Source organism: Vanacampus margaritifer, chromosome 13 (assembly GCF_051991255.1).
Source record: "Vanacampus margaritifer isolate UIUO_Vmar chromosome 13, RoL_Vmar_1.0, whole genome shotgun sequence".
NCBI lineage: Eukaryota > Metazoa > Chordata > Actinopteri > Syngnathiformes > Syngnathidae > Vanacampus > Vanacampus margaritifer.
The window spans coordinates 15,561,426-15,571,444 of NC_135444.1; the positions used below are offsets into that span (position 1 = coordinate 15,561,426).

At 39.9% G+C, this 10,019-nt stretch overlaps 2 protein-coding genes and 1 pseudogene across 3 annotated transcripts; 2 read left to right on the forward strand and 1 right to left on the reverse strand.

The window, feature by feature from the left end:
• Nucleotides 1-1,425: 1,425 nt before the first annotated feature.
• Nucleotides 1,426-3,538, reverse strand: LOC144062739 (alpha-2-HS-glycoprotein-like). The gene is made up of 7 exons (XM_077584410.1): nucleotides 3,263-3,538; nucleotides 2,848-2,958; nucleotides 2,692-2,776; nucleotides 2,043-2,212; nucleotides 1,858-1,968; nucleotides 1,685-1,765; nucleotides 1,426-1,624 (listed from the first exon to the last, which is right to left on the reverse strand). The coding sequence occupies exons 1-7, from the start codon at nucleotides 3,494-3,496 to the stop codon at nucleotides 1,481-1,483; spliced, it is 936 nt and encodes a 311-aa protein (XP_077440536.1). The 5' UTR covers nucleotides 3,497-3,538; the 3' UTR covers nucleotides 1,426-1,480.
• Nucleotides 3,539-4,906: 1,368 nt separating this feature from the next.
• On the forward strand, nucleotides 4,907-6,551 carry LOC144062933 (alpha-2-HS-glycoprotein-like; annotated as a pseudogene). The gene is made up of 7 exons (XR_013296479.1): nucleotides 4,907-5,179; nucleotides 5,294-5,404; nucleotides 5,476-5,560; nucleotides 5,753-5,906; nucleotides 5,981-6,091; nucleotides 6,207-6,287; nucleotides 6,346-6,551. The product of XR_013296479.1 is annotated as an alpha-2-HS-glycoprotein-like (transcript).
• Nucleotides 6,552-7,983: 1,432 nt separating this feature from the next.
• Nucleotides 7,984-9,671, forward strand: LOC144062710 (alpha-2-HS-glycoprotein-like). Its single transcript, XM_077584355.1, has 7 exons — nucleotides 7,984-8,242; nucleotides 8,455-8,565; nucleotides 8,636-8,720; nucleotides 8,902-9,071; nucleotides 9,139-9,249; nucleotides 9,358-9,438; nucleotides 9,497-9,671. The coding sequence occupies exons 1-7, from the start codon at nucleotides 8,039-8,041 to the stop codon at nucleotides 9,638-9,640; spliced, it is 906 nt and encodes a 301-aa protein (XP_077440481.1). The 5' UTR covers nucleotides 7,984-8,038; the 3' UTR covers nucleotides 9,641-9,671.
• The last annotated feature ends 348 nt before the right edge of the window (nucleotides 9,672-10,019 follow it).

Genomic DNA, 10,019 nt, shown 5'->3' on the forward strand with positions numbered 1-10,019 from the left:
GAGTTGCCAAGCAACAGCCTCGAAATCTTCAGGATTTGGAGAGGATCTGCAAAGAGGAGTGGGCCACAATCCCTCCTGGGATCTGCGCAAACTTGGTGACCAACTACAAGAAACGTCTGACCGCTGTGCTTGCCAACAAGGGTTTCTCCACCAAGTACTGAGTCATGTTTTGCTAGGGGGTGAAATACTTATTTTCCTCAATAAAAGACAAATAAATGTTTAAAATTAATATAATGTGATTTCCTGGGATTTTTTTTAATATTCTGTCTCTCACTGTTAAGATGAACCTACCATGAAAATTATAGACCGTTCCTTTCTTTGTAAAGGGTCAAACTCACAAAATCACCAGGGGGTGAAATACTTATTTTCCTCACTTGTATATGAGTCTGTGTTTATTGTGCTTATGCCCGGATAATGTAACAAATGAACAGCAAAGATATATTCTGTGCATTCTTCTGATGGTTGCAAGAAAGATGATTACACCAAATTGGAAGAAAACATTTCTACTAACGAACGCTGAATGGACTTTGATTTGAACAAGATTACACAGAGTGCTTGACTGCTAAATTGCAGGAGAAAATTCATGTATTTCTAAAACAATGGATGCTAGTGAAAGACAAAATGTGTGAATACTATTTCCTATTGAAATCCTTGATTGAAAAGGTATGCTGTGTTCAGGTTTTGTTTTGTTAAAAGTTAGATTTTTTTTTAGAGGGGTGGGGGGGTGGGGGGGGGGGGGTCTTTTCCAAGACAAAAATGTTAGGACAAATTCATAATCCTGAGAATTGCTTGCTCTATAGTTTAACCAAAGTTCTAACCTAATGACACTTATCTAACATTGAAGAAAAAAATATTCAGAGAAACTGATTAATGTAGAATTTTGAAAATGATTTTCTACATTAATTTATCATGAAGTTAACACTTTTGTTCTGCATTTTCGTTGTCATGATCATGTGTTTCTTAAAATGCCACTGAGCAATAATGTCCTCTGGTGCTTCATGAAATAGAATACACAAGTAGGCATCTTACATTTCCGGTTACTGTGTGTGATGTTCACTTCGGTTTTTATGAAACCATTTTATCAGTCTTTAAAATAAGTGATAGAAGTGCAGGCCAAATTTAAAAGTTTCATGAAATCAAGTGATGTAGATTCAGGGCCTGCACACGCAAAATGTAATTTTGGGGCCCCTAATCACCAACACTGTCTATTGATCACCATCAGTCATACAAACTTTATGGTCTGCCATTAAAAACACACTTGTGAGACAAAATTAAGCTAATCTTTAAATTAATGTAATATTTGGCAAAATCAGCAACTGTCCTACTGACCACACAGAATCAATACATGACCAGACTAATACCAACTAAACACTGAGATGCTAAATGACAGCTGTGATAAATCAATGTTCCTGGATCACAAGCAAGTGGCAGCAAAGGACCTTTAATGTTTTTTATTTTTATTAAAGCATTCAAGTTGACATCACTTAAGTGGGAAGGGACAAATGTGGTGGATGGCTGGCTCGGGTTTCCTCAGTCTGTCCTTGCAAACACAAGCTTCTGGACTTTGATGGAACAAGGGCTTGCATACAGGCTCTGGGACACCAGTCGGGTGGGGGGCCAGATTCTGTGGAGAAGAGAAAAAAATGACGCAACGAGTTTATACAAATGGATGGTATGGACTTACTTTTGGTGGATATAATTCACAATGAAGTTCTCCCAGTTGCCTGTGCAAGTTGTAGTAGGTGGTTCGGCAAAAGGCGTGACTCTAGGGGGACAAAAGTCACGTTAACCAATTTAAAACCAAAAAGCACACATTGGTGATGAGTACAGCAGCTTTAACCATAAATGCCAACTCACAGCTCTGTCAGAACAGCGAGGTGTGCAGGCAAATGTCTTCTCGACTAGTCTCTGGCACGCGGTCTCCACCAGGGCGAACTGGAGATGCGTAATTTCACCAATTGTTGCGTACTGCAAAAGGAAGGACAGGTTTGTACTAAAGGAAGTCTGTAGTGTAGCAAAACAGAAAAGAAAACAGTCATCACCTCCACTGTGACATGAGCCACTTCCATCAAGGTGAAGTAACTCGGGTGTTTGTCATCCCTATTGAACGTGACCACAGCCTCATTTATAGCCTTCACGGCTGTCGGATCATCAAGAGGCAATGACAAAGGGCAGTCGGGACAAATTGTCATCAGTTCCTCGTTGGTAAGATCTGTACAAAAAAAGTGGCATGTTCAGTTTGCAGCAAAATGCACTTTTCTTTAATTTGAAGATTGTGTTACATTCTACATGGTTCAAATTTTCACGTGGAGACAGTTTTGAGGCATTTTGGCAAACTCTTTGACTGCCAAAAACGTTAAATAACGTTTAGTAAAATCCTACGGAGGAGTGCCAAAGACATTAAAAGACGTTTGTTTCAAAACAGAGCATTTGGGTGAAACTAACCATTTTCTATTGTTGATTACTGAAAAACGGAATAAGGTAGAAACAAACTTTTTTTTTCTGATGAAAGATGAGAGTCCAATCTTTCATTTGGTAGTATGTGTGTTTCCATAGTCCAAACAACATTTTCTGTGGACCTTGAAAGATCAGTCAAAATGCTTAAATCGGCTGGCACCCACGGCATCCCTTTTCTGAAAACGTCTGGCAGTCAAAGAGTTAAAAACATTCTATATGAAGTTGCGTTGTAACCTGGTCTGGTGGTGCATTCGTATCTGGTGACTTTGGCCACGCCCCACATGACCCAAAACTCGATGCTGCAGGTGGCCACTGCACCCTAAACAAAACACATTTTGCTCATCACCTACATCAGCAGCTGGGATGTTTTAGAAAGAAATTCAGATTTACCCGTTCATCCCGTTGCCAAAGCTCACACTGGTCCTCAGGTTTGGGGTTGGTGAAGTGACATTTGGTCTGCTCCAGCTTCACATTCACATCAATGTGGCAACCGCCTGATAGCTGGATGGAGGGACACAAAGCATGCAGGAGTTACATTACAAAAATCTTGACCCACTGTCAGTTCTGTCATCGGTGAACAATTTTTTTGTACGACTGTCTGTGTGGAATTCATACGGACTGTTAAGCCAATCACCGAGATCTTAGTCACTGGTAAACAAACTCAAGTGCTCAAAAGATGGAAATATCCACCTTGACCGTTCTGACAAACTGAATAATATTAACAGCTTTGACTACAGTTGGACTTGTCACATAATCAAGAACATTGTTCAGCCTAAAAAAAAAGAAGCTAATGCTAAGTGCTAACCTGAAAATATTTGCTGCTCTGGACCTCCTGCAGCTTGAACCTGAAGCCATGCTTGTGATTTCCATTGATGTATTGGACACCAAGCCTCGCCGCCCCAGTCGCACTGTCTTTGCTACAGTTGACCGTCGGCAAAGATGAATCCGCAAGGAGGCCAGGAAGAGTTCCAGCACACCACAGCAGAACCGTCAATAGGTGAGCCCCCATGATGACCAGAAAGGACTGGAAACAGCACATGTCAGACAAGCAACACAAATGACTAACAATTCCAAATGCACGCAAGATTTTAACCAGGCTGAGGTGCTCTGATGACAAATGGTGTGACACCTGTGTCTAATTAGCAGTGGGCGTGCTTTCAATCAGTCACGTGGTTACGGCTCGTTCACAGATGGTGAATGCAGGATTCAGGAAGAAAGAAAGAAAAAAACTATGGCCCTGTCTTTGCTCACTTGAAAAGTGGGTGGCTTCAAACAAAATAGTTTTTTCTACAATGGTGTTTATTTAAAGTTAAACTATTCTCATAAGAATAAAACTTATTGTTTGAAAACTATTATATATAAAACACAATAATCCTCATAAGATAATGAATTTGTCTTAATATATTTGTCTTGGAAACGTTTTTTTTTTCTTGAAAAATAGCAACTTTAAAAAAAGAAGAAGCATTTTCTAAATAACTTTTTGTTTGAAGGGCAAACAAATGTTCTTCCCCAAAAAAATCTAATTCCAGTTTGTTTTGTTCTTATTTTCTTCTTCTTATTATTCCTCTTGTGTAATTTATTTGGTGGTTGACAAACCAATGTTTGGTGCATTACTGCCACATATGGGACTGGAGTCAGTTGGACTTTAATGGAATTATACATTGTTAAGATTTTCTCTTAACATTTTTGTCCTGGAAAATGCTTTATTTTCTTCCAAAACGCCCCCCCCCCCTTTTTTTTATTTTACTTTCACATTGAACAAAACAAACCTTAACGCAGCTTACCTTTTTCAATCAAGCATTTCACTAGGAAATAGTAATAGTCTTTCACTAGCATCCATCTTTTTAGAAATAAGTCAATTTTCATCTACAATTTAGCAGTCATGAACTCCATTGTGTAAACTTGTTTCATTCTCAAAGTTCATTCAGCTTTCGTTGGTGAAAATATATTTTTTTCCCAATTCGCCGTAATCGTCTTTCTTGTAACCATCCGAAGAATGTGCGGAATATATCTTTGTTACGTTCTCCAATATGTTCTTTACAATCTCCCTCATCACTTCATTAAAAAAAAAATCTACTTCTAAAATATACATATTTAAGACAAATATTTCAATTAATATTGCACCTGGAAAAAAAGTTCAACAAGTAACATTTTGTTTGAAGTACAACAAAGGTTACCCCCCCCCCCCCCCCCCCCCAAAGAAGTCAGATTCCAGTTTGTTTTCTTCTTCCTGCTTAGTTTATTTGGCAGTTGGCCAACCAATCTTTGGTGCATTAATTTACTGCCACCTATCAGACTGGAGTCAGTTTCTTTTCTTCCGAATGCTCACCTGATGTGAATGAGTTATACGTGACTGATTGACATCACGGCCACACTAATTAAAAAACAGGTGTCAGGCCTTCATCCTCCACTGTGATTGGCTGTCAGAGCTCCTCAGCCTGGTTAAAGTGTGAGTGCATCTGTTATTCCTGACATCATCTCTGCTAGTCTGCTAAGTTCCGGTCTTTCTGCGTCAATAATGGGGGCTCACTTATTTGTGCTTTTGCTGTGGTGTGCTGGGACTCTTCCTGGCTTCCTTGCGGATTCATATTTGCCGGCGGTCAACTGCAGCAAAGGAAGTATGGCAGAGGTGGCGAGGCTTGGCGTCCAACACATTAATGGCAAGCACAAGCATGGCTTCAGGTTCAAGCTGCAGGAGATCCAGAGCAGCAAATATTTTCAGGTTAGCACTTATTTTTTCCCCCCCAAATTTTTTCTTTTTTTCCCTTTTTTTTTTTTTAACTTTACTGTTCTCCTCTTTAGTTTTGATAGTCATCTTTTCTGTCCCTCCCTCCAGCTATCAGGAGGTTGCCACATTGATGTTAATGTGAAGCTGGAGCAGACCAAATGTCACTTCACCAACCCTAAACCCGAGGACCAATGTGAGCTTTGGCAACGGAATGAACGGGTAAATCTTAATTTCTTTCTAAGACATCATAGCTGCTGATGTAGGTGATGAGCAAAATGTGTTGTGTTTAGGGTGCAGTGGCCACCTGCAGCATCGAGTTTTGGGTCATGTGGGGCGTGGCCAAAGTCACCAGATACGAATGCACCACCAGACCAGGTTACAATGCAACTTCATATAGAATGTTTTTAGCATGCCACTAGAATTGATCTGTGACTTGTATTTGCCAAGATGCCTCAAAACTGTCTCCACATTAAAATTTGAACCATGAGAAGTGTATCGCAATCTTCAAATAAAATTGATTTTGCTGCAAACTGAACATGCATGCTTTTATGCCACCTTTTTGTACAGATCTTACCAATGAGGAACTGATGACAATTTGTCCCGACTGCCCGTTGTCATTGCCTCTTGATGATCCGACAGCCGTGAAGGCAGTAAATGATGCTGTGATGACAAATACCCGAGTTACTTCACCTTGATGGAAGTGGCTCATGTCACAGTGGAGGTGATGACTGTTTTCTTTTCTGCTTTGCTACACAACAGACTTCCTTTAGTACAACCCTGTCCTTCCTTTTGCAGTATGCAACGATCGGTGAAATTACGCATCTCCAGTTCGCCCTGGTGGAGACCGCGTGTCAGAGACAAGCCAAGAAGATTTTTGCCTGCACACCTCGCTGTTCGGACAGAGCTGTGAGTTGGCATTTATGACATTGGGTGTTTAAAAACTGCTGCGTTTGTCACAAATGTGTGCTTTTTGGTTTTAAATTGGTCAACAAGACTTCATTTTTCTCCTTGTCCCCCTTAGAGTCACGTCTTTTGCCGAACCACCTACTACAACTTGCACAGGCAACTGGGAAAACTTCAGTGTGAATTATATCCACCAAAAGTAAGTCCATACATCCATTTATATAAATGCAATGCTTCATTGTTTCTCTTCTCCACAGAATCTGGCCCCCCACCCGACTGGTGTCCCAGAGCCTGTATGCAAGCCCTTGTTCCATCAAAGTCCAGAAGCTTGTGTTTGCAAGGACCGACTGAGGAAACCCGAGCCAGCCATCCACCACATTTGTCCCTTCCCGCTTAAGTGATGTCAACTTGAATGCTTTAAAAAATAAAATAAAAAAAAAACATTAAAGCTACTTTGCTGCCACTTGCTTATGATCCGTAGCATTTATCACCGCTGTCATTTAGCATTTCTCGATGTTGGTTTGTCTGGTCATTTCTTTATGTAGGCGATTTGCAGATTTTTGCCTAATATTACATTACTTGAAAGATTTTCTTAAGTCTCTCAAATGGCAGACCATAAAGTTTGTATGGCTGATAGTGATCAATAATCAGTATTGGAGCCCCAAAATCACATTTTGCTTGGGCAGGCCCTGAATCTACATCACTTGATTTAAAAAATGTATGGAAATGTGGACTACACTTCTGTCACTCACTCTCCAGATGGGTAAATAAGCTTGCACAATATTGAGTGAACATCAACACTAACTGTAAATGTAAGATAATTGCTTCTTATGTAACTTAAGGACCAGTGGCCATTACTGTTCAGTGTGCGTCTTGCGCATGTTGATTATGATAACAAAATGCAGAAGAAAAGTGTCACAATTAGACTTTTCATGATTAATGTAAAAAAATAAAATACATCTACAGAGTTTCTCCAAAATATTTTTTTACTTGTCATAAGATTAAAACTTTTTGGTTAAACTATAGAGCAAATAATTCTCAGGATTATGAATTTGTCTTAACATATTTTTGTCTTAGATTTTATTTTTTCCTCTTAAAATTTTTTTACTTTTTTTTTTTTAACAAAACATTACTAAACCTGTACACAGCACACCTTTTTCAATCAAGAATTTCACTAGGAAATAGCATTCACACATTTTCTTTCACTAGCATCCATTGTTTTAGAAGTAAGTCCATTTTCTTCTGCAAGTTAGCAGTCATTCACTCTATTGTGTAATCTTGTTCAAATCAAAGCCCATTCAGCTTTCATTGGTCGAAGTGTTTTATTCCAATTTGGCGTAATCATCTTTCTTGCAACCATCAGAAGAATGCACAGAATATATCTTTGCTGTCCATTTGTTACATTCTCCGGGCATAATCACAATAAACACAACAGATTCATATATATATATATATATATATATATAAAAAATATATATATATATTTTTATATGTATATATTACACTTATAAAAAATATATATTTAATTAAGAAAATATTACAATTAATATTGCCCCTTGAAAAAAAAGTTAACTACGTTTTTGTTTGAAGTACTGTACAAAAAATGCCCCCCAAAACAAACACAAACACCCCAAAAATAAAATAAAATAATTCTTCCTGATTAAATTATTTGGCGGTTGGCAAACTGTTTGGTGCATTAATTTCCTGCCACCTAACAGACTGGAAACAGTTTTTTTCCTTCCCAATGTTCACCTGATGTGTCATAATAACCACATGACTAATTGACATTGACAGACAGTACTCACACACTAATTAGAAACAGGTGTCAGGCCTTCCTCCTCCACTGTGATTGGTTATCAGGGTTCCTCAGCCTGGTTAAAGTGTGAGTGCATCAGTTCTTCCTGTCATCATCCCTGCTGATCTGCTACTTTCCGGTCCTGTTGTGCCATAATGGGGGCTCACTTATTTGCACTATTGCTGTGGTGTGCTGGGACTCTTCCTGGCCTCCTTGCGGATTCATCTTTGCCGGCGGTCAACTGTAGCAAAGAAAGTGCGACAGAGGCGGCGAGGCTTGGCGTCCAACACATCAATGGAAAACACAAGCATGGCTTCAGGTTCAAGCTGCAGGAGGTCCAGAGCAGCAAATATTTTCAGGTTAGCATTTAGTGTTAGCTTAGCATTTCCATATGTTTGTGCCCTTGAGTTTACCAGTGATTAAGATTTAAAAAAAACACACACACAAAGTGTTTGGCTCTAAAGTTTGAAGATCTACACAATTATACAAAATTTGTACGCTAATGACAGGAATGTGTTGTTTTGGGTAATGCAGCTCCTGCATCCTCTATGCTTTCTGTCCCTCCGTCCAGCTATCAGGCGGTTGCCACATTGATGTTAATGTGAAGCTGTTGCAGACCAAATGTCACTTCACCAACCCCAAACCTGAGGACCAGTGTGAGCGTTGGCGACGGAATGAACGGGTAAATTTTATTTCCTTCTAAAACATTACTTATGTCGATGTAGGTGATGAGTTAAATGTGTTGTGTTTAGGGTGCAGTGGCCACCTGCAGCATCGAGTTTTGGGTCATGTGGGGTGTGGCTAAAGTCACCAGATACGAATGCACCACCAGACCAGGTTACAACGCAACTTCATATAGAATGTTTTGAACATGCCACTAGAATTGATCTCTGACTTGTGTTTGCCAAGATGCCTCAAAACTGTCTCCACATTAAACTTTGAACCATGAGAAATGTACCGCAATCTTCAAAAAATGAATTCATTTTGCTGCAAACTGCATGCCACCTTTTTTGTACAGAGCTTACCAACGAGGAACTGATGACAATTTGTCCCGACTGCCCCTTGTCATTGCCGCTTGATGACCCGACAGCCGTGAAGGCTGTAAATGAGGCTGTGGTCAAGTTCAACAGTGATGACAAACACACGAGTTACTTCACCTTGATGGAAGTGGCTCATGTCACTGTGGAGGTGATTGTTTTTCTTTCTGATTTGCTACACAACAGACTTCCTTTACTACAACCCTGTCCTTTTGCAGTATGCAATGATCGGTGAAATTACGCATCTCCAGTTCGCCCTGGTGGAGACCGCGTGTAAGAGACCAACCGAGAATACTTTTGCCTGTACGCCTCTCTGTTCGGACAGAGCTGTGAGTTGGCATTTTTCATCGGGGGGGGGGTTTGAAACTGCTGTATTCGTCACAACAAATGTCTGCTTTTTGACTTTGTGAACATTACTTTTTTTTTTCCTCCTTCAGAGTCACGCCTTTTGCCGAACCACCTACTACAACTTGCACAGGCAACTGGGAGAACTTCAGTGTGAAATTTATCCACCAAAAGTAAGTCCATACATCCATTTGTATAAACTCGTTGCGTCATTGTTTCTCTTCTCCACAGAATCTGGCCCCCCACCCGACTGGTGTCCCAGAGCCTGTATGCAAGCCCTTGTTCCATCAAAGTCCAGAAGCTTGTGTTTGCAAGGACCGACTGAGGAAACCCGAGCCAGCCATCCACCACATTTGTCCCTTCCCACTTAAGTGATGTTAAAATAAATAAAGCTACGTTGCTGCCACTTGTCTGATCCAAGAACTTTATTTTATTAAAGTTGTCATAGCATTTCTCAGTGTTGAGTTTAGTAAAAATCAAAGTTTTCCCAAATTGCTCACTACAGTGTCTTAACTTTAATTACTTCCTGGACCACACTTAAACATTGCTAATTTCTCTGTATTGTAATGTCATTAATGTAGGGCAGAGTGCAAAACTTGGGTTTGCAATGTTTGCGCTGTTGGAATGTGACTGACGCTAACATAGTTTCAGTTTATCCTCTGAGGCCTTAATACTGCAGCTCCTTTGCCACCTGAACAAAACTTGACACTAAAAAGTCTGTAAAAAGCTATGCTAGCCTGTTAAGCATCTGAGA

Coding starts and splice junctions, on each gene's coding strand:
- LOC144062739 (XM_077584410.1), bottom strand. CDS start 3,496: ATGTGCTGTTTCCAGTCCTTTCTGGTCATCATGGGGGCTCACCTATTG. Junction 2,213..2,691: donor CGAATGCACCACCAGACCAG/GTTACAACGCAA, acceptor TTTTTTGTACAG/ATCTTACCAACGAGGAACTG. Junction 1,969..2,042: donor TGGCTCATGTCACAGTGGAG/GTGATGACTGTT, acceptor TTCCTTTTGCAG/TACGCAACAATTGGTGAAAT.
- LOC144062710 (XM_077584355.1), top strand. CDS start 8,039: ATGGGGGCTCACTTATTTGCACTATTGCTGTGGTGTGCTGGGACTCTT. Junction 8,721..8,901: donor CGAATGCACCACCAGACCAG/GTTACAACGCAA, acceptor TTTTTTGTACAG/AGCTTACCAACGAGGAACTG. Junction 9,250..9,357: donor CTCTCTGTTCGGACAGAGCT/GTGAGTTGGCAT, acceptor TTCCTCCTTCAG/AGTCACGCCTTTTGCCGAAC.